Consider the following 23,519-nt stretch of genomic DNA (forward strand, 5'->3'; position numbering starts at 1 on the left):
CTCCCTGCAAAAAGTCTTGCAAAAATACAAGGTTGGGAAACTCAGGCCGTGCTCCCACTGGCTTTCCTCCTGGTGACAAAGCCGGTGTCAGCCCTCCCCGCTCGCTCTCCTGCACGGCCCCCTCGGGTGCCTCAGGGCAGCTGCGCGGCTCCCCGTTCGCCCGCCGAAACGGCCCCGGTCGCCCGGCTGCGGCTCCCGCTCCCGCTCCCGCCCCCCGCCGCCATTGCGCGCCGCCCTCCCCTCAGCGCGGCCCCGCCCCGCCCCGCCTCTCGCGCTTCCTCTTCCCGCTCCCCCTGCCCCGCCCCGCCCCCGCCCCGCCATTGGCCAGGAGCTCCGTGACGCACGGGGAAAGGCGGGTGTCGACGGCTGTGGTTGGTTGGTGCTGTTGCCGTTGCGTGGGTCTCGCGTCGCGCTCCCCGACGGAGGGGGCGGGCGGGGACGGCGGCGGCGCGGCCGTTCCTCCCTCCCTCCCTCCCTTCCTCCCTCCCGGGCCCGCGATGCCGAAGCGCTCCTGCCCCTTCGGGGACGCGGCCCCGCTCCAGCTGAAGACCCGCGTGGGGCTGCGCGAGCTGAGCCGCGGGGTGCGGGGCGAGGAGTACCGGCGGGAGGTCTTCGGTGAGGGGGCGGAGGGAGCGGGGCGGGCGGGAAGCGCCGCGGCCCGCTGGGCCCGGCCTGTGCCCTCAGAGCTGCCCCAACCGTCCCTAACGGCCGCTCCAACCGCCGCCCCGCGCGCCGCCTCCCACGGCCCCGGCCCGCGTCCCGGCGGCGCTGTGTAACCTGCCTCTCCTCTCCCGCCGGCAGAGAGGACCAGGCGGCTGCTCTTCAGGGGCGCCCAGGCGTACATGGAGGGCGCCTGGCCCGCCGGCGGCCCGGGCACCTGCGCTGTCAGCCGCTCGCCGGAGCCGGGCGGGGAGGCCCAGGACACCCGCTCGGGGCGCCGCTGGAGCGGGCAGCTGCTCATCGGCCACGACGGGAAACTGCTGAGGCGCTCAGCGGCCATGGAAAAGGGTGAGTGGCCCCTCCGTGCGCAGGAGGTGTGTGCTGCCCCGTGCCGTTGGGTGAGCAAGGCCTGCAGGCCCAGGGAGAGGGGACGTGGTTTCCTCTGTAGGGTGATCTTTTTTTTTTTTTTTTTAAGAGGTTTTTAAATGTTTAGAAACTATTGCTGCCATGGTGTGTATGTGATCTATGTGATACCACTCCCTTTATTAGAGAGGAAAAAACAAAGCTGTAAGTCTGCAATTGTATTCTTCAAAATGCTGCCCACAGTAGCATTGAGGGGAGGTGGCATGCTCTTAGGGGTCTCATAGAGCTTTAAGCTTCTACTTTTAATTGCATCTCTTCCAAGCAGTTCTACCAGTGGGAGTTTCCAAAGCCTGTTCCTCGTGCGTAAGAACGGCTGATGTCAAGGAAGCATGTACGCAGTGTGACCAGTTTGTATGCCAGAACTGCAGCAGGCTCTGCAGCTCCTGTAACGCAGTTACTTGTTCTTTGTGCTCCGTTATTGAGTAAGTGCCTAACAAACTTTTCAAGCTTTTTTTAAAAACTGTGTGTGCCCTGAAAGTTGGCTTTAGTGTATGAAGATCCAACAGATATCTAGCTCATCCACCTAACGGATTTAGATACTTCTCATATCGGATTAGCTGTAGTAAAGCTGTCTGAAACATGGAAAATAAAATATCTGTGAAATAATCTAATCAATCCATACATCTAGTTCAGTTTCTCATTTAAATATTCTAGGAAGAAAAGAAAATCCTCTTGCTTTCCTACCAGCAATATAATATGCTGGTTGATGATGAATGAATATACTCTTATGAAGTAATTCTGAAGATTTTTTTGCCATCATTGTTTATAGCTCCGTAATATAAAAGAATATTGTCAGTGTTATGTGGGAGTCCCACGGTTACAGTTGATAGTAGAAAAAGAGGACATTCTTTTTATGATCCAGAAGCACTAGACACTCTTATTGACCTCTTTTTGTTTTTGTTTTTTCCCTAGTTATAGTGATGTTGGTGAACAAGTTATCTGCAATGGTTGTTCAATATTTCAAGTCTGAAACTTGATGAAATAATCCTCATGGCTAAGATGTCCATAAATTTCATGAAGTCTCCTCTTTGTGGCTGGTCAATACTTTTAGTATGTGAATTAATTATGGAATTTCTGAGTTTTATATCTTTATATGTACTTTTTAATATTGTAGCTAAATAAACTTTTATATTTTGAGGATTTGTAGATTATTTTGATTCAATTTTCTGGTATGTGATATGTCTGTTTGAAGGGCGGTCCCTCTTGTTCTGAATTCTATAACAGAAGAATTATCAGCCAAAAACATTTCTTCAGTGCCTCTCCACTTGTTGCTCATGTGAAGACATTCTTTTTTTGGGGTTAGAATAGAAACAAGGAGATCCTGTTGCACTTTCATGTAAATGTAGGTATTTTCTGGACATGCAGCCTTTTGTTCATGACCTAATTGGGACAGTTGACCAAGCCTAAAGTTTTTTTTTTTTTTTTTTTTTTTTTTTTTTTTTTTTCCAAAAGAGAATTGGCTGAATTCTACTTTAATTTTTGTAAACTTTCACATACATCTTCTGTTTACTGACAACTTGAATGTTTTGAATGTTCTTTCCATAACTTTGATGTAGAAAGAACACTGATGCATCAGCCTTTGAGCGAAAAAACTTTATTCAACAGTTACTTGTTAAAGATGAATTTTGCTGAACCTTCCTTGCAAGGTCTCTTTATTAAAAAGCAGCATATATGTGTAACTTCGTATTTTCCTGCGTACACTTGCAAAAATAGCTCATGAAGTAGTCTGAAAAATGCTTAGCGCTTTTGATCAAAAATACATCTCCACAAGCCAGCTCAGTCCTCGATATTTCTCCAGATCTTATTGCAGGGACCAATTTGCTTCCCATTTTTTGTACTATACGAATAGAAATGGGACTATCATTTATGTGCTACTGGAAAGCCCCTCAAGGTAGTTTTCGTTTGCTATTTTAATGTGGGTGGGTGGGTATTTTGCTGTTGGGTTTGGTTTTGTTTTTTTTAGTGCTTTTTACCTGAAGAAAATGACTCAAATAGCTGACTTTAAACTGTAGTAAAAAGATGGGATGGGAGGGGGAGGGTAAGGTGCTAATGACAGTAACAGCTAAAGCTCCATTTCCTAAGTCATTTGCTCTGAATTCCCGAAGCAAACTTTGCTGGTCATACTTCTTGGTCTTCTCAACTAAAACTATTATATTTTGTATAAAATAATTTATTTTTACCCTTCACTTACTAAATTTGCAGAAATTACCTCTTTAGAGGAATGGCTCTTGTAATGCTAGCTCAGTTGAGAGACTTATTCCTCAGTTATAGGAATGCATCTTCATCCTTTCTATTTAACAAGCTACTGCAAGCATACTGCCTATTTTCAGAATTTCAGAACAGATATTGCAACCGACTGAACAGAATGGTAACGCTTTAATAAAGGGTGGGATGTTATCAATTGCTGAATAACAACACTTGCAGAGTGCTTGGCTTTGGATGTTTCAGGCACAGTTAAATCCTGGGTAACACAGTTTCAGGCCTGGTTGCATAACAAACTAGAGATGCTGTAAAAGTGTGTGCGCCCTTTGGGGTATCCTAGGTGGGTTGCTTTACTACTGAGTCAACCATTTGTATGTAGTCATAGCCTATCTGACATGCTCTGGTTTTGTTTCCCCTGTTTTGCATACTCTGTAGCTTGTTAGAAGGGGATATTACTTACTGCAGTAGCTGACAGACTTTGGTTTTGAGCAGTTGTAAAATGTATCTTAGCCTCACCCCCAAAGCAAGCAAACAAAAAGTCTACATGAGAAATTTTGAGTAGGTAAATCAGGTGAGCTAGCAGTAAAAATTGAGTGTGCACAGTAATTTCAAAGTATTGGCTATTTTTTCAAAACTGCAATAGATTAAGACAGGATGATGGTACAACCCAGTTAGAAGCTTTTGTAGGGCAGGTAAGAACATTGTATCTATGCTAAGCAGCTTAAAATAAACCTGAGCTCTTTGAATAGCAAACATCCTTAGGTGGCTGTGTTTAAATGTTACTTTTAGGAACAATTTTTAAAGTTTGTTTCTGTTTCATTGGAAGCTCCGAGCAGTAAAGCTACATGTCTTTCAGTTAGTTGTATTTTGCAAACTGAAATCTTTAAATATGTATCTGCTCTTCCTCATTCTCCCCTGAGGGTGCAAAACTGAAAGTACTGTTTTCCTTCCAGGCTCCTGGAGAGATGAGGCAGGTTGTTTACACATAATTTGTGTTTCAAAGTAGTTGGTAGATATGGTTTTGGCTCATTTGGACAATACTGTATTTCATAGAAAGTTGTGCTCCGTAACAGTGATACGAATTTCTTGGCTTAAATTTTGTATTTGTTACCCTCTTGACAGCCCCTTTGAAATAGGCTTGCTCATTAGGGCAGACACCTTTTTCAGAATAAAGAGTTAGAAGCAAAAAATGAGGGGGAATCAGGAGGGAAATGGTTAGAGACTATGGTGGGTAGATCAGGAAAATCACAGAATAGTGCAGAAAACTTCTGCGTTGGGATGGTGCATCACAAATAAGTGTTTTTTTTTTTTTAACGTTTACAATTTTTTTGTTCCTCTGGATTCAGAAGATCTGAAAACATTTTTTTTTCATGTGCTTATGTTTCAGTCCCATTATTGGGGAAAGCTCCTGATCTAGTTTTGTTGTTCTTAGATGAACAGTGGGAGGTAGGAAATGGGACTGTTTTTGAACCTTTTAAAACTGTCTACTGAAAAGCCTGTAAAAGGGAGGACTCCCTAAGTGAGAGGTCCAAAGCTCTTTGTTTTGTTGTCTCCTAGTCAAAAGGCCCTGTCCATTGTGACTGGTCATAGAGCTGTACACTGTGTACTATTAGGACTGCATATTGGAGCTAGAGAAGTTGTCCTAATAAATAAGTAGGAATTATTTGTTGTGCTTTGTTCTATTGTTAATTAATATGTATTCTTCTCCTTTAGTGCAGGGTGTCAGAAAACCAAAGTTTGGATGGACTTCAGAGGGAAGCTCTGAGGAGCTAGCATATTGATGAATGAAGATATTCTGTAGTAATGATTTTGCAGATGGATAGCAAACATCTTCTCAGGCCTAGTGAAATTGCTGGTGAAGTAAATCTTAAAGAGCACAGTTTTTCTTTAAAAAGAAAGCAAGCTGATCTGATCAAGATAAAACAAGTTCCTCAAAGCCTAATATATCAGTGTGTATTAGAAATGCACAGCTTCAGAGATTCCAGATTTCTCTCTTAAGAGCTATCTAAGGTGGTAAATTGCTTCACTAATCTCTCGTATCTACAATCTGCGTTAGAACAAAACCACCAAGTACTATGAAGAACTTCACTGAAAAGGTTACATAAATTTGAGAAATTTTCTTTAACAGCATGTGTCTGTGACATACATCACTCGTAGCAGTGTTGTAATCATGATGGGTGGGTCAAATTCGGTGGGTGTGCAAATAAAGCTAGTCCTCAGCAAACAGGAAGCAATTCTGTATTAGTCATAGAAGATCAACAGACTACCTACTTTCCAAGAAAAAGGATGATTTGTACAGCTGGTCCAGACACTCTTAAAAAAAAAAAAAATCTTGTATCAGGACTTGCAGTTCTGACCAGTGCCCTTGTGTGATTAGCACCTCTCTTATTAAAAACAGCCAACACCTAACTGTGAGAAGCTGCTTTCCCTCCTTTGGCTGGGAGTCAGGGTCAAAATATGAAGGAGACTGAAACCAATTTATGACCTTCTTTTCTTTCTGGGCAGATGATAAAATCTAGCTGCATCTAGTTATTTCAGATCAGGACATAAAAATGAAGTTATTTAGTTGTAAGTGAAGGATGATCCCCCCCCCCCTTTTTTTTTTCTATCAACATGGATAAGACTGCTTGGTCTGTGCCATGAGATATTAAAAAAATGGCAGAAATCTAGAAAAGTTTTAGATGCTCTGATTCTCTTCCAACAGTATGCAACTTGAAAGTAGAAATGGAAACAGTATCTTTATCCTCAGATTCTCAGCTCTGGGTCTTTTGAAACTTAGCAACTAGCCTGTAAGTGAATTGGTAAGACAATAGTAAATGCTAGCACTATGCAAATAATACATACTTCTCTCACCACACAAAACTATGCTAGTAGTAGCATGACTATTTTTTGTTTTGACAAGATCAAACTGAGGATAAAAATTGAATCCCAGCAAAACTTAATTGATATCAAACTCCCACCTAGACTGTATATGTACAAGCTTATTGTATGTATGTTGCTCCACTGTAAATTATGTTTGGTTATAATATTGCTTCATCAAGACAGATGTTGTTGCTTTTTCAGCATTGAGCAAAATTTGCATTCAGCAAAATTCCCGTAGTGTGGAGTACCTAGGCATGAGGTCTTCAGTGTTTAGGGAACTGCAGATAATACAGAGAATGGCAGTATGTCTCTATAGATTATTTTGTGTACATCAAGCCTGTCCTCTGTTCTTTACTGTGGTTTTCTATAGATTGTCAGACTACGTTTAGATCCCAACCTATTGTAAAAATGGGGGGGGGACCCTCTCAAGTCTTCCAATACCACTCTACCAATAGGTAGAACAAAACTGCTACAGCAGTGCAAAGACAGTATAACTTTTTGGCACAGCTTTGGGTATTACTTGTTTGTAGATGTGAAATATGTCCTGTGAGACATACAAAATGAGTGGGTTGGTGGGAGACTCTTCCAAGAGATCATCCTTTCTCCTATAGGCTTCTTTTTTTTGTGTGTGAGAACAGATAAGACTGGAGGGAGAGGGTGAAGTGTTTCCTGATGTTTGGTTTCCTTATGCTTTTTCAGTGTCTTGAGGGTTTTTAATTACTGACATTTACAGAGGAAGATAGCAAAGCTTTTAACACTGTGTTATTTTTTATACTAAAGGAAAGTGGTTATCATATTAAAAGTAGCCAAGAGACTTCAGAAAATATTAGTGTTTCTTTAGAAAATAAATAGAAGCTATATAATTATAAGATCAGCGTTGCTTGTGGATGATAACTGGAAGAAAATTAATCTAATATAATAATTTAATAACTAGCACTTAGTTACATACGTAACTTTTCTATCACTTTTCATTTTGCATAAATATTTTATTTCCAAAGATGCTCAGATGTTGTAGTACTTATGATTAATTTATAATTTGAACTGCTACCATTGTAATTTAAATTATTGTACTAGAAGACATCATTATGTTTTTTTTCCTAAGAGCCTCAGCTCCTGAGATCAAATATTTATAGCTAACATTCTTAAACACAGGTTTTTAGTTCTCATGGTTGTGATTTCCATTAAACTCAGTGATCTCTAAGAGATAAGTAGTATACTTAAAGATTTTGTGATTTCAAGATTTGCTTTAAAATTTAGGATTTATACATTTAACTCTATTGTCTTACATAGTTTTGTTCAAATGTAATAGTTAAAATTAGAAGCTCCGTTCACACTGGTACTGCTGTTTTTTTATTTTTGTAAGCAATTAGTATTTTCCTATTTCTTGTTTTTTTTTGACAAATAGAGATGCAGGTAGTGGGCCAGATGTCCACTTGACAAACCTGCACAACAATACAAAGATCAATGTAGATGTCAGGCATATCCTGATCTGTTCTCTGTGTACATGCTTTTAAATTTATTTTGGAGTAGCGAAAAATGCCAGAGGTTCCCTGTATAGCAGTCTGTTTTAATCTGATTGGAGAATTAGGATGAATGGTTGTATTTTACCTCTTCAAGTTTTTAGAAGGAATCCATGTACATAATTGCAAATACCTACATTTAGTTCCATGTTATATCCACAAGGTGGCATCACTATGTTAGTTTTGCATAGATTCTCACATATGTTCTTAGATTATTTTTAAGTCATATGGCCTGATTGATACTATTGTAATTGAGCTGATATTTTCAGTTTGTTTAAAAAAGGAGAAAAGGAAACTTAGTGTGTAGGGCCAAAACCAATGTTTTTGTACTTAAAAAGTGTATCAGTAGAATTATTTATCCAAAAAACTTTGTAGTCTTTATAAAACATAGCCTGAAATTCAAAATGGACCTTTTTACTGCTTGCAAAGAAAAGAGTAAGATGTAAATCATGTGTAACGTTAAAGTAAATTTTAAAGAAACATTAATTTGACCTAAGGTATCAGTAACATAAATGACCATATTTATATGCCATGCAATACATAGGTTACATTGTTCTTTCCTTTTAGAAAATGTATTGTAATTGCACTCCACAACTTGTTGCATTAAATTAGCATATTTCACATCTTTGAGAAGCAACTTTTATGTGATAGGAGTTATACCCATATTAGAATTCAAGGGGAGGATTTTCAAAAGTACCTAAGGTGCTAAGGAAGCAGGTTAATATCACTACTAGGCTGATATCATCTTTGAAAAGTTGTGGCAACTGGGGGAAAAGTTCCTGATGATTTGGTAAAGGTCTTCAAAGACAACAGTCTGAGCAATTACAAATTGGTCAGCTTAACTTCAGTCTGCAGGAAGGTTATAGAGCAAATCTTCACAAAAGCTATGTGCAGTGCAACGGTGTGTTTGGGAACAGCCAGTGTGGATTTATCAAGAGCCAATCATGCCTGACCAACCTGATGGCCTTCTGTGATGAGGTGAGCAGCAGATACAATATAATCATTTACCTTGATTCAGCAAGGCTTTCAACTCGTTCTCCCCCCTCAACCCCACAAGTATTCTTGTAGAACCTATATTGGTGAGGTGTAGTTTGGACAGATAAGCTACAAGGTAGGTAGAAAATTCACTGGACTGCCAGGTTCAAAGAGCTTTGACTGGCAGTGAAAATCCAACTGGCAGCTGGTTACTGACCTTCCTTGGGGATTGTTACTGGACCTGATTCTAATGTGTTCACTAATAGTTGAGATGATGGGACAGAAGGGACCTTAGCAAGTTTTGTGATGTGGCAGATTGGAGGCAGTGGTTGATACTTGAAGAGTGGCAACTGAAACCTCAACAAGCTTGAGAAGTGGCCTGGCAGGAGCCTCCTGAACTTTGGTAAAGGTAATGTGAATTCCTGCATCTGGGACAGAGTAACTCCCTCAGAGAGCACAGGCTGATTAGAAAGCTTTGCAGGAAAGGGCCTGGTCATTCCACTGGACAAGGTGCATGTGACTCAGCCATGTGTCTTTGCTATAACAAAGATTAGCCACATTGGGCTTTTGCAAGAGCATAAGCAGGAGATCCAGGGAAGTGATTGTTTCTATCTTTCACTCATGATACTGTGTCTGAAGGACTGTATCCAGTTCGGGGCTCCCCGGGACAAAAAAGCATCGATGTGAATCTGGGGAAAGGGATGTAAAAGGAGAGGCTGAGAGAACTGTGTTTGATCAGCCTGGAGAAGGCAAGGCTGAAGGGAGATAGAATTTTGGTCTTCCATCACCTAATCAGGAGTGTTAAAAGGAGATAGAAACCAGACTCTTTTCAGAGATTTACAGTGAAAGGATGGGGGGGGGCAACAGGTGCAAGTTAATGCAGAGGAGGCCCTATTAGATATAAGGAAAATATTCTTTATTATAAGAGGGTTTAAAAACTGGAAGAGGCTACCTGCAGGAGTACTTGAGAGTCCATCCTTGGAACTAATCCAAATCCCGTGGAAAATGTCTTGAGCTTTGCCTTGAGCAGGGGGTTGGACCTAATAACCTTAAGATATTTTCAACTTGAAATATTTTATGATTTTCCTTGAGGTATAAAGCTGAGTTTTCATGTATTCCCTGTGGTATTTTTGAAAACTTAGAAACTTTAAGCTTATCCTCTTAAAAATCATCAGCACTTTTGGCCTGCTCTGTTCTTCTACTGTTCTCCTTACTGTTGACTACTGACCACTGCCAGAAATAAGGAACTGGTAAATGGATATGTGATTTGAGAATGTCCAATCTTGAGTCATGTTTACTCCAATAGAACTAATCATAGGATGAAACTTAAGCATATCCTTAAGTGTTTAGCTGGGTTGTGCTGTAGAGTGTAGCACTTTGCAAGATATAGATCCAAGAGCTTAAAAAAGTAATTACATTTTCAATCAAGTAGCTTGCATACAAACATTAACGTACTTTTATGTATCTCAGGCTCAGTGAGTTTCATTTTACGAGTTTGATTCTCCCATGCTTTCTTGTACTGAATAATAATATCTCACTAAATGAGTAATCTGATTGTTCTGATTTCTCTTTCCATAATACCAAGGTTATTTACTGCCACAAATTAGATTTAAAAATATTTTCAAACCAAGTGAAAACAAGCTAAGAAACCTGGAACTGTGATGATTTTGGTTGAACAGCATTAATTTTCATGGTCGTCTCAAAAACTTCTTAAAAGAAGAAAGTCAATTTGCTCAATTATTTCCTTCGTTCCTTTTTTTTTTTTTTTTTTTTTTTTTTTTTTTTTTTTCTTGAGCAGTTTAAATCAAGGTTATTCTAATGTCTTCCTTTCTCTGGGAATGAGAGAAATTTTGGGGGAGTAGTTACATGTATCATTACTTACCTAGCTGGTTTAAGACACCAGTGTATTTAGATGGTTCAGGTTTTCATATGAATATAACACCTTTCTTATTCGGCAATCACTTAGTGTAAAGAAATTCTACAGAAAACTGATTCATTTGTGTGTGAGTTCAACTATCACTACTCTTCAATATGAGCTTCTGTAACTCCTGAAAATCTTTTAAATGCGTCCTGACTTCTGTTCATAGCCTTCTGAGTGAGTGCATTGTCTTGTGAGATCAAGAACTAAAAGTTACTGAAACCGTGTTAGAGGGACTCTCCACACTGTGACAATTCTCCCACTCTATTTACTCCACGCATTTGCATGTGTTCGCTTACTGAGGGATAGAATTATTACTATAACCACACGTTCTTCTTCATCTGTCTTTTCCTGACTTTCTCTTCCTTCTGTGCTGATACTACTGATCTGGGTACAACCATAGCTTGTGCACTTCTGTCTGCCTTAACATTAACAAATATTCCATTAGTTACTGAAAAGCCATCCCTTACTCTGAAGAAACGGTCCAAGCTCATGATGCTGTCTCTTCGTTTTTAGTGCTTGAAATCTGCAAAATAATGCAGTCTGTGGTTCTTTCATCTTTTCCTCAAGGCCAGGGATCGTCTTTGGCTGTGTTTTACAGAGCAATACAGCTAAATGTGCAAAAGTTGAGGTTTTTGAGCTTCATTTGAAATTTCTGTAACTTAAATTTCTTAGGTAATATCTCCTCTGTCCAAATTAAATGAAAACTTTCAGGAGTTCTTCAGACACAGTTACTGTCAGAAATAAGACTGTTTTTATGTTGTTAGTGGCCTACATCACTTGCAGGCGGAAACTAGTTCAAAACTCCACATTTGTTCTCTATATTTTCTGGAGAGATTCAGTTCTTTCAGGACTTTCAACTTTGCTTCTCCACTCAGAATATTTTCTCAGTTTGCTTAACTTGTGCTACCATCTGTTGTTCCGTAACTACTCAGAGCCAAGACGTCTGAAGATCTGAGTTTTCTTAGATCAGCACTTGGCACCAGAATCTTTTTCACCACCCAGCAAGCAGTTCCAACAGCTGCATGCATGAATCACTTAAGTTATAGTACCCTGCAGCACTCGGTAAGAATGGTTTTTGACATATGGCACACAAGCAAAAGTGCTATGAACTGAGGTCTTTGGATGGTGTGACATAAATTGAAGATCATTATTTTGATACTTATTTTAACATAATGTACTCCAAAATTTCATTATTTCTCAGAAAGCTTTGGAAAGATCCAAAAGATAAGGACTTATTAATTACTAAAACCTTTGGTAGGTCAGGGGGAGTTTGTTTATGTATTATAGCAAGCTATTCTGACATATTCCCTATGGTATTTCATATTACTGAGACAATTTGCCCAAGCAGCAGAACTTCTCTTCACATGCTCTTGAGTCAGTCTATATTTAAACCTGTCTCCACCAGTATTTTGTTTCAGTTGTTTTAGTCTGGTTTGCTTAGCTGCGGATACATTCTTGATTATGCTCTGTTTGAGAAATTTGCTATCATTTACTGCTCTTCTTGCAAATGTTACTAAAACCTCATTCTATTCAGTTTAGCAAGATATAATAGTACTTCTTTAAGAGTCGCAAGAGGATCGTGTGGATTCCGTGTTGGTTTTGTAGCGGTTAGCTGAGAGGACTGACTTGTCAGCTAGTGTAAATCAGCCCAGTGTCATTGAGCAAATGGAGCTATGCAGATGAGGATCTGATCGATCTTGCATACAACTTGTGTTATGATCTAGTGTTGTCATTTGTCTGATGATAACCATTGGTTTGGCTGAATATTAAACACAAGGCCATTCACAGAAGAATTTATGGAGTCCATATGTTTATATTTCAACATTTAGCTGCCTAAATAAGGGAAGGGAGGGGAAGACACAATAGGGAGGTTGCGTTGTCTTGATTTTTATTTTGAAGCTGTGTTTGCAGACTAGCTGGAGCCAAGCAGGGTAACTACAGGATCCAACCGTATCATCCAGGAATTGGGTGTTGAAGCTTCTTGGGTGATTTCCATGAAGCTGCCTGGCAGGACTTCCCCCCTAGTTCCTCTTGGAAAATTAGATCAGTGGGTACCTAGGGGATAATGAGGGATGGATGCCAAAGATGGAGAGCCTTTGTGGTTCAACAGAAGTGGAGTAGGAAATGACATGATTGTCTTATGTTCCAAGAATTTAACCATTGTTTTTGGAGTAAAACTGCAAACTTTTCATGCCACTGGAAAAGTGGATTAACTGTAGCTCAAGCTGTAGAGTCTGCAGACTGATACAATGCATTTAATAGCTGAAGAAGATTTGGTGTCCATTTCTTAGGTTTTAAAGAATTTGAGTTTTAAAGAGTCTGTAGGTACCCACATAGATATTTGGGTACATATAAATATGTAAATATCTTCCATCAGCAATTTTTGGTCATCTCCTTTCAGGGCTCTAACTGCATTTTTATAGAGAATTCTGGATAAGTTAAACTATAGAGTTTGTACCACATTAGAAAGATAAACTAGATAAAGGGCAGAGAACTGGTCTGTTTTGCCTTTCCTCGATTTCTTACACTTACCACCTGGAAGACTAAGCACACAAATTTAGGGATGTCCTGAAACAGAAAGAGATACCAAATAAAAAAAGAAAAGAAAGAAAAGAAAAATGGTCAGTGCACTAAAAACTAAATTTCTCTGTTTTAACTTTACTAAAGAGATAGGATGGAATGATGAACGGTATTGGACAGTTATTTTTCGTTTCCTCCTCCAGTGATTTCCAGTTGTGCTTACACAGCAGGATTGTTATTTTAGATATAAATAAGAACAGAAAATCATTAAAAACACAGGTGGAGTCATGCTCTTTGCTTTGGTTAGGTCAGTATTTCATTCCTAAATGCGTCTGTCAAGATGCAGCCCTTAGGATTGGTGAGCCTCAGATAACTCTTAGGCCATAGTCAGGACTTTCTCCTAGGACACAGAAGCCCATGTGCCATATCAAATAATATTAATGGGAGAAAGGAGGATTACACTACAGACTTTAGCTAGGGTGCCACCTTCCTCCCATTAAATCTGCGCTTGTCTGAGAGGCCAAATTAAAAAGGGTGTTGTAGTATCCTTAGACATTTGAAAGTGAGCCTAGATGGTGACAGGACAAGAGGCAAGGGGCAGAAATTGAAGCACAGGAAGTTCTGCCTGAACGTGAGGGGGAATTTCTTCCCTGTGAGAGTGACAGAACCCTGGCACAGGTTGCCCAGAGAGGTTGTGGAGTCTCCTTCTCTGGAGATCTTCAAAGCCTGCCTGGATGCAAGCCTGTCTAACATGTTCTAGGTGACCCTGCTGAGCAGGGAGGTTGGACTAGATGATCTCCAGAGGTCCCTTCCAACCTTACTGATTCTATGATTCTATGATACTGGACCTCTCCTGTTTCCACAAGAAGCTAAGGAGCATCTAGCATCAGCACACTGCTCAGGAGAACATAATTCTTTGAGTCACGTAATCCAGCAAGGTTGTAATGCACCCTCTAGAGGGCACTCCAGAAAATGATTTCAAACAGACTAAGAAGGCACAAATTAGAATGAGAGAATACAGGGAAATAAAGAAATCCATTAATTACTTCATATTTGCTGGAAAGGGACAGGGAAAGAAAAGAGGTATCATAAGGAGAAAGAGACTCAAAGGACAAAATAAAGAGAACAGAAGTTCAGACAAAACTTGACTAAAGGTCAGTAGGCAAATTGGGGTGCACAACAGAGAAGCCTGTTCTCTACAGGTAACACAGCAATCTACATCCAATCCCAGTGCCGCAGGGAAGTAAAAGCCCACCTCAATGTGCCAATTCTTTTTTTTCCTGCTCCCAGGAGAGAAGACTGACTCTGCAGAAGACAGATGGCATTACCATTCCTTGTGATCCTGTGGGGGATTTTTCCAGATGAGGAGTTGGAAGCTTCTTTGCGCTGTTACATACAGCCTTCCTCTCTAGCACCTCTTGACTGCTATGGGCCTCCACCAGACTCTTTACCAGTATCATATTCCACATACATACACACTCTTGCATGCACTTTGGTTCTATGTAAATTTGAGCTAAACCTAGTAGAAAAATAGATAAATGTATTTGGATCTAGGGTTGTTATTTCCCTCTCCCTGCACCTGAAAAAGATCTCTTGCTGTCTTTTACATTCTTGCAATGTGTCTGTTTTTTATATCAGGAGTGCTAACAAAAACTGAGTTTCTAGCATTGATCATATAAAAGACAGTTGCTATGTTTTGCATAGAGAATCACAGACAACACTACTTCACCCTTTCATATTAATTTCATCAGTCAATCTCAGCACTCTACTGTAGTGTTAGGACACTTATTCTGCCACTGAGAAATACACAGCACAGACGTGACAACTCTCAAAGTAATCCAGAAAACCACTGGTCAGCCTAGGAATAGGAATAGAATACATCACCTTCATCACCCAATGATCTGTCTCCAAGAGCAAGCAAAACCAAGGCAAATCTAAGGAATATTTTAAATAACAAGCAGACACCTTTGCTCTTCAGTTTCTTCATAATGGAGCAAATTAGCACAGAAAAATAATACTTCAGAAAGGTAACATGATTTCAGTTTTTTAGAGTTGCAAGCAAAGGGAGATGCTAAGTTTGATTGCTTTATCTTAGTTGCACATTAAATTTATGACAACCTCACCTCTGTAAATAAGCACGTTTTGTACTGCTTTATTTTCTTACACTTTCCCTCCTCTGCAACTTTTCAGTCTCCATTTGCAAAAAGTGACCTTCCTCATTCCACTCCATTCTCATTCAATTCCATCTTGTACTTGTTGTTGGATTGTCATCAAATTCCTGGTTGCTTATTTAGCTTCTCCTTTCAGCCAGTAATTTCAGAATGAGGAATAATTGTGACAGTTGAAAATATATGGAAAGTCTGCTATAGTCTGCATCCTTCTGTCTTCAGAACAGTATCACTCTCTGCATTTTTATTATTAAAGTTCATAAAAGGTGTTATGTTTTGATCTTTTTGCATATCCACAAAGTCTTTAAAAATCATCACAATGATTTATTGAATACATTTGAAAAGCTCATTAGCTATTATTCAAAAAAAATTTCCCCAATCTTTTTATCATCCCACATACCAGGCCTGAGCGTGGGAAAAGATATTGCAAATCTTCTTCAAAGTCCGATTTGCACTTCATTGAATAAAAGCTAAAAAACAGGTTTCAAACTAAGGAGCCTCCATACCAAGGACCCTCCTTTAGACATTCTGGGGCACATGACTGAGGCACTGCTAAAATGTAGAGAGCTGCTGGATTCAATCATGTCAAGAGCCCTAAGTCAAACTGGCATTTTTCAGCTGCAGTCAGAAAACTAGAAGCATATGCAAATCCATGGGGTACAGCTGTAAAATGCCAGATGCAAGCTACCTTAAGGGAGCTGGCAGCTACAGCCTGCACTAGAAACAATTTCTGAGTGACCATATCAGATAGGTGAAAAGAACATTAAAAGAATCTATTTTGGGCCTAACATGCTGTGGAGAGGAAAAGCTGCAACCACCAAAACCAAGCAGAGACGAACGTGACTAGTGGTGAGGCTGTTAATGCCTCCTTTCAGAAACAGCCAAAGCATCGTTTTAGGCTGCAAATCCCAACGCAAAGCAGGCATAATCCTTTCCTTGAAAGAGTAAATATTACTTAGGCTTTTCTCTCGCAGTCATGGCAGAATCGGCTCTAGCCTACCCAGCCGGCCTGCTTCTATCTATCTCAAACAACGTAGGCAACTATCAGCGGTCCTGCTTTAGAGGTATGCTCCAACAGCATCCAGTTCAGTAAGCAGCAATATCCTGGAATGCAATGTACTGTTACCATCACTGAGAAAATTACTTACCAGAAAGAACTCCAACTACACTACAATTAAGTGTGTAGGAATTGAACAAAGATACGTGTTTTGCTTTAAAAAATACATAGTGAATGGAGATGACCAGGGCCAATGATATACAACCAAATGAGAAAAATGTGGTATTTGTACTACTGGAAGCTATCAAAGCAAGGATGGCGCTGATTTACATTCATCATTTGATGCTTTCAATCAATTACATTTTCACATCAACCTCATAAAATATTCTCCAAAGCACTGTACTGGTCTTATCAGTCTTGAGCACACACCAGAGAGAGAAAAATTTATCAAGAACCTCCCTCACTAAAGCGTATTCTCTCAAAATCAGGGCCTAAACCATTTAATAGAATCACAGAATCAGCAAATGACAAAGTTTGAAGGGCCCTTGGGATCATCTAGGCTAACCTCCCTGCTCAAAGCAGAGTAAATGAGAGCTCAGGACATTTGTCCAGACAGGTTTTGAGTGAGTATCTCCAAGGACAGAGACACCACAACCTCTGTTGGCATCCCATTCCAGTGTTCAATCACCCTTACAGTCAAAAAGTTTTTTTTTTTTTTTTTAAATGTTTAAATGGGATTTCTTGTATTTCATTTTTTTGCCCAAATTGATTTCTAAAACAAGACCGATTTGTTTAAATTGCTGTACATCAATAAGCTGAACCCAGAACAATAATTACCATTTTAGCTTTTTCCAGAACAATATAAAGTTTAAGAAGGTATTTGTTCATTTCAATCAAATTTCAATGAATTCCCAAATACAGTATTGAAGAGCACAATCACTAGCTTTTGTTACGTGAGTTTTCTTGGTACTGCACAACTGTGTTGTCTGTCTGACAGCATTAGTACTATAAGAAAATAAGTAACAATGAAAGGAAATAGAGATGATATAAAGAGCTTACAAATAACTAAAGATCATAACATTTGGGGTAGTGATTGTAGGTTTTGTTTCTGTAAAGAATTTGTATTCTTGTATTCAAAATAATTATAGCATCTTCTGTGGCATGAAAATACGGATTATTTAAACAGCCCGCACAATTGTGAAGACCCTCCACATTCTGAAAGCGGAGCGACCACAGCATATGAACTCATAATCTTCTTTAGACAAACTCAAACACAAGCAAGCATTGCAACGTGATAGAAGGTAGAAAGAAACAATGTGAAAACATCACAAAAATAGGATCTTAACATAGTGGAATTACATTTAGCACAGAAGTAGTTCACAAAGGCCAGGTCTAGGGAAAAAGGTAGCGAGCAAGAAGAGGCAGAAGACCACATGAAGCAACGTTTCAGCGAAGGAAAAGCCGGTAACTGGACTCTATGCACTCTGAAGAACTGCAGAAGTAACTGGTGTTTTCACATACAAAGTCCTTAATCTGGTGCTCAAGAGAAAACCCACCACACTCAAAACTAGGAGCGTAACAAGCAAACAAAAAAAAAAAAAAGCAAGCACACAGGAAGGGGATGCTGAAGTAAAATGGTTTTGTTTAAAATGACTTCAGACAGAGCAACTAGTCATCACCTGATTAGAATGCAACATATGTTCCATTAGACAGAGCTAAGAAGTGTCTGTACACTCAGCTGCATTTGGGATAATAAGCGCTCATTTGCTATAGGCACTGTGTGTTCTTTTAGTCTCACTTCTAGTGCCAATTAACCTCCCTATTATTAAGAAAATTGAGCTAAAAGTGGAAGACAAACACATTCATTTGCAGTATATAACTGAAGAAACAAGATCCCTTTAACATAGGCTCATTTCTTCAAAGGCGTTTTTACCTCTACAAGGGTCTTTTAGATACACTGAAGCAAATCAAATTGTTCTAACTTCCATTCTCAAACCTCTCAGATAGAAACTCCATGCAGCTCTCACAGCCGTTTACATTTTTAAGCTTTTCTTCTACAACTCACTCTATTTTACTTTTCCGTCTCCACTATAGATTGTGACCTCTAGTTTTGGACCAGCATCCTAAATCCTGCTACTGGAGACGAAAATTTGACTTATGCTCTCTGCAAAGCACAGAGTGTTTTCTGTGTATTAAGTATACAGTACTCCTGTACTGATCGTTTAAATGTATGTAAACATTCTAATCGTCACAAAAGAAAATCAACATTAAAGCAAAGATCACCAAACTCTTAAAAAGAAGGAAAAAAAAGATTTTACCTTAAATGTCTAATAAGTATGGTAATTAGTTTAAGTGGAAAAAAAATAGGATTAAATTCAAATAGCAGAAAAGATGGGTTAGGCCTGGATGAGAATGTTGAAGCAGCTGGGGAGCATGTGGAGTTTACCTTCTGGAAAGATGATGATGCAGAAAGAAAAATGAAGAAATAGCAGTTTGTTTTACTGTGGGGTTGAGAGGTCATACCTTGTACAGAGTTTTGAATGTTATACACCACAGTGATCTTCTCTCAGTTTGAAGGGAGAGCAACCTGACATATCCTAATGGGATTGTAGTGGATGCTTTAGTTTGTCAGAAGGTATTAAATGGAATTTTTGCATAATCACCTGGCTTCTGCCAAAGTCTCTTAACCCCAAACAGCAGAAGCAGCAGTGTTTCTCTGTTTCTAGAGATGTTCAGCTGACCTTGTCTTCTTCTGACTGCAGTCAATGCTAGACAGAGAACTGAGTGTACTTATTCACGGTTGCAAAGCTGTTTCCATGCTCTCCCCCCCTCCACCTCCCGCCACCTTCAACTTGTGTTTTACTGAGATCCTGGGCTGTAATGTGTATGTACTACCAGTGGTCTGCAGAGAGCTGTTTTGGCATTTGCTTTACTGTAGCAAATCCCTTTACTTAGGATACATCATCTTCACCACAAACCAAACTCCAGTGCACTAAGCTCAGCATACACTTCAGGTGCAAGGACTGAAGTCAAGGCAAACAGCAACAGGGAAGAGCAAGGAGACAGCATGGGTCAGTTTGACCAGCAGCAATACCTGAGCTGCCATCAGAGCAAGGAGGTTTAAGCATGTTTCAGGGAAGGCGATAGTTTGATGGGCATTTGGGGGACATTCCACCCAAGTATAAAGGCCAACATGAAGACAAAGAACAGCCGTGCAGAAACATGGTATAGTGAACACTGATAACGGCATTTCAGCAGTAGTGTACAAAAAGTGACAGGCAACACAAGAACAGCCTACGAAAAAGATGACCAGTAACCTGCTCCAACGGAGGAATAGTAGTTAATATTGGAAAAAAAAAAAGCAGAAAGAGGAATAAAGTTGTCAAATCCATGGGCTAATAAAGTGATCTTCGCTCTGATAATGTTAGAGCAAGGATGACATTTATAAATGCCAGAGGGAAGAACGAGGGAGTTTTGGCTGCAAGGATAGTTAGAGAAGTATTTTTTAATATATGATCTAAAAGAATCTGCAAACTGTAAACAGTCTCTGAATGTAAAGTATGAAAGTAATCTGAGGTGAAGGAGATGCTCAAGTCACAGACTTTGACAGAGAAGGACAACAGTATGTTAACAATGATGGATATGCTGCTACTAATTTTCTCTGCTATACCAGAATTTAAAGAACATACTTTACCTTTCCAGGTAGACAGCTGTAATGGGGATAATCATTCAATCAGATGACAAGCAAGGTATTCTGAATAATCCCAGGTGAAATGGGGAAGAACATCCGTAAGACACTGCAGGTGTTGCCCTCCCAGTTTCACTGCTGCTAACAGCACTAAGTTTATTAGATACTGACAGTACTTTTGTTGTTACTGTTGTTCTACCTTATATATGGGAGTTAGAACAAAATCCAATAGCAACAATTGGCCCCAAAAATACCCTTCTGAGACAGTCAGCCTCACCAAAACCATCTGATCCATATCTGTTCCTGCACTTGGGAGACCAGATTTTCCTTGGGGGAGACTGCAGTAACCTTTGCTCATTTGTGTTGCCTGTATTTGGACGCATGAAGTACATTAGCTCAGAACTCATCACAGCCTGTAGAGTGGCAGAAGAGTTCTCTGGATTTAGTAGTGTGGCTGGCTCAGATGCAGGTTTAGAAGCAATGGAATAGTAGGAGAGTTATGAGATCAGACTTGCAGAATGGAACAGGCTATCTGGCATCCTCTACAGAATATGGATCATTCCTTCCACCTTCCATAACATGCACAGTAAGTTCTGCTAGGAATTATAGTCTGCTTCTTGAACCAGAAATATTTCAGACATTTAACATCTTACTGCAAGTTCTGTCCTTAATTTGAAGCATACTGTAATTCTTGGGTTTTTCTTCTTTTTTTTTCCCCCCTGTACTCTTTTCTTAAAGAGACAATCCAGCCTCCCATAGCTAGCTCCTAGAAACAATTAATACTAGCCTCTAGAAATGAGATGTAGTATTATATATTGCACCTTGACCCAAGTGACTGGACTAGAAACAACTCTGAAGATTAACACAATCTCCCTGGCATCAGGAAGACAGCAAAATGAGGCCTGTCCTCATTTACCTCAGCACATAATGCATTTCTGGCACAGGGTGTATTACTTAAACTTTTTCCAAAATTATCTTTGAATCAGCACAGAGAAGAAACAACTGATAAAGGACAGAAAAGAATAAGTCATAGTCATTTCTCAAGTCTCTGTATACTTCAGAGACTTGAGAAACCGGAGAGCAGTTGTTGCATCTCTACAAATCCAGAAGGCTCCTACCACAAGAAATAAGAACCTAACTTGTTAAAGCAAATTTTATTTAGTATGTTGAGGGAAACTTTCATATCATAAGTAAAAATACTAGAGTTCAACGTTGTTTAAAAAGTGATGGGCTCTCTGTGCAAACAGCAGTTTGATGGAAAGGGGAAGTGAGGGTTTCATAATATACTCCCTTTCAAATAAAAAAATTAAATGTTAGCCAACTGCAGTACATGTCGTCATTTTTATACAGTCAAGAGAATGAAAAACAAAAAAAAAAAAGGCAATTTAAAAGAACACAACCTACACTGGAATAAGTTCACTCGCAGAAGAGAGAATAAGACTGCTTTTATGAAAATTACAAAGAAACATGATACAACAAAAATAGGGTGTGGGGAAATTTTCACTAAGATTAAAAATGAAAACAAAAAAAATTCACTTTTGAACACCATTATTATTCAAACACATATGAAATTTCAACCTAGCTTTTTTCCTAAACATGGGAAACACTGCTAAAGTGAATCTTCAAGAGTGAGAAGGCACCACAAACTGTCAGCTGATACCTTTAATGCACACTCAAGAATGAGGAAATGATCCGGCATGATGCAAAAAAAAAAAAAAAAAAAAAAAAAAAAAAAAAAAAAAATTAAGTGTTTATATATATTCATATATCTTTTCATAAAAAACGGCAACAAGTCATTACTTCAGTGCCAAAATGTACTTTTCTCTGGCTGACTCACTAATTAAGATGATTTCTCACTTAGACCTGTATGGTACTTTTATACACTGATGAAAGTGGGTGATTTTCTACTGTTGCATTTCAGATTAGATTGGTAAATCAATGTTTGCTATGTTCTGAGAAGCCAATCCTATTAAGCATTCCCAAACCCTACGCAAATGGAGTAATTAAATGCACTGTCTTGAATGGAATACTCATCTGTACAATGTAGCAATGGACTAGATTCCACTGAATTCAATTTGATACGTAATGTCTTGCAGCAGATGTTATAACAAAAATAACTTTTGCTTTTTGATTTACCTCACTGAGGCCATTAATGCTGTTCCTATAAGTTGGTTTTCTGGAGTAGAATGACACTTCACTGCTGTCCAAAATGAGTTTGAACCTTAAACCTCCAGAGTTTTGTTCACTTTGTTGCTTATATTATTGCACTAGCTACTAAAGTCTTACATCTTCCTATATAAATCTAATTGTTCAGAATGCAGATTCTATATTTAGGTAATGAACTGTATGAAATAAATAAAATAAGGGAATTTTCTGGTCAGAGTTGCTGATATGTTGAATACCTTAATTATTTCTAAAGTAAACAGTTTTGGTGTATATTCTTAAAAACCTATGGTCATTCAGCATAAAAGCCTTGACTTAATACTTTACGAATGGATTTGTTTCCTTCTCAAAAATGCATCAAAGAATTGGTTTTAAATACAGAATCTGTGAGGCTTCCTACAAATTCATCTAAATTGTAATACAAACACAGTTTGTAATTCAGATAATATAGAAAGTTCTCTAGTGTCCATTGAAGTAAGGTCCCCAAAATGCAGTCTGTTTTGTTTCTGAATGGGAAAACATTGCAAAACATTAAGCAGTTCCACTGGCTGAATAGGAGAACTGAGGAAAATGAGGTCTTCTCTCATTATCTACACAATCCATGCTGTCATCTGAGAACAGAGAAACATTAGATAACACTTAGTACTTTTTCATTTTAAAAAAGCAAACGGTAAAATAATGCACTTCTAGTTTTTTTTTCCAGAAAACAAATCCACTGTAGCTTTTTTTCTTCTAGAGCTTGATAAGAGAAAAAAAAGTCTTATATCTCACCCCATTAAATGGGCAAAGAAGATACTGATTTTTGTATATTTTCTGCAAATAGTTGTTCAGATGTCCACCTAACATCACTATGAGCTGTATTCACTGTTCTGAATTTTTGGTAGTCACCATTTCAGAGTATCAAACGTGCTCAGTTACCATGAAAATATTTTTTGACCGAATATAGACCTCACTCAGTTGACTGCTTGTATATATACACACAAGGTGCGTACATATGTACATGTGCAAAACTCAGAATTATTTTCCAATGGGAATATGCAGATTTTGAAGACATCACATGAATAATCGCAATACCTTCTAAAACAGTGTTTTCATTTCCCAAGTTGGAAAGATGTGTGAGAAGTTTCACATCAATTTACCAATTTCTTGTTCAAATACATGTATGGAAAAACACACGAGTTTAAACCGATGTTTTGTTCACACATTCTAAAGAAACTGGACAGCATTACAGTAAATTATTTTTGGTTGCCTAGGAAGATAGTGGGAAACATTTGGGAAGCTTTACCTTGGTCAGGAGGAGTGATTGTAATCATCTGTGCTGTAAATTCTTCATCAAAATACCTTGTGTCTGTTTCAGATGTAACTTGTGGCTTAAACGGAGGTACAAGCTATAAAAAAATAGAAAATACTGTCCATTTAC

The 23,519-nt window shown here is 39.1% G+C and overlaps 2 protein-coding genes across 7 annotated transcripts in view; one reads left to right on the forward strand and one right to left on the reverse strand.

Moving 5' to 3' along the window:
- The first annotated feature begins 456 nt into the window (after positions 1–456).
- Positions 457–15,519, forward strand: SIVA1 (SIVA1 apoptosis inducing factor). Of its 2 annotated transcripts, none has more exons than XM_062576710.1 (4): positions 457–615; positions 802–1,008; positions 1,349–1,505; positions 14,374–15,519. In XM_062576710.1, the coding sequence occupies exons 1-4, from the start codon at positions 498–500 to the stop codon at positions 14,384–14,386; spliced, it is 495 nt and encodes a 164-aa protein (XP_062432694.1). In that variant the 5' UTR covers positions 457–497; the 3' UTR covers positions 14,387–15,519. The 2 variants fall into 2 exon arrangements, with proteins under 2 accessions (XP_062432694.1, XP_062432693.1); XM_062576709.1 differs by lacking the exon at positions 14,374–15,519 and adding an exon at positions 1,996–2,223.
- A 5,556-nt stretch (positions 15,520–21,075) lies between these two features.
- The window catches only part of AKT1 (AKT serine/threonine kinase 1), a 75,029-nt gene continuing 72,585 nt past the window's right edge, over positions 21,076–23,519 (reverse strand). For all 5 annotated transcript variants that reach the window (XM_062577083.1, XM_062577079.1, XM_062577081.1 and 2 more), the window contains 2 exons: positions 23,385–23,487; positions 21,076–22,710 (listed from right to left, as the gene is read on the reverse strand). In XM_062577083.1, coding sequence (XP_062433067.1) covers positions 22,631–22,710; positions 23,385–23,487 — 183 coding nt within the window. In that variant the 3' untranslated portion in view covers positions 21,076–22,630. The remainder of the gene's footprint in view (positions 22,711–23,384; positions 23,488–23,519) is intronic.

Source organism: Rhea pennata, chromosome 5, assembly GCF_028389875.1.
Source record: "Rhea pennata isolate bPtePen1 chromosome 5, bPtePen1.pri, whole genome shotgun sequence".
NCBI classification, from domain to species: Eukaryota; Metazoa; Chordata; class Aves; order Rheiformes; family Rheidae; genus Rhea; species Rhea pennata.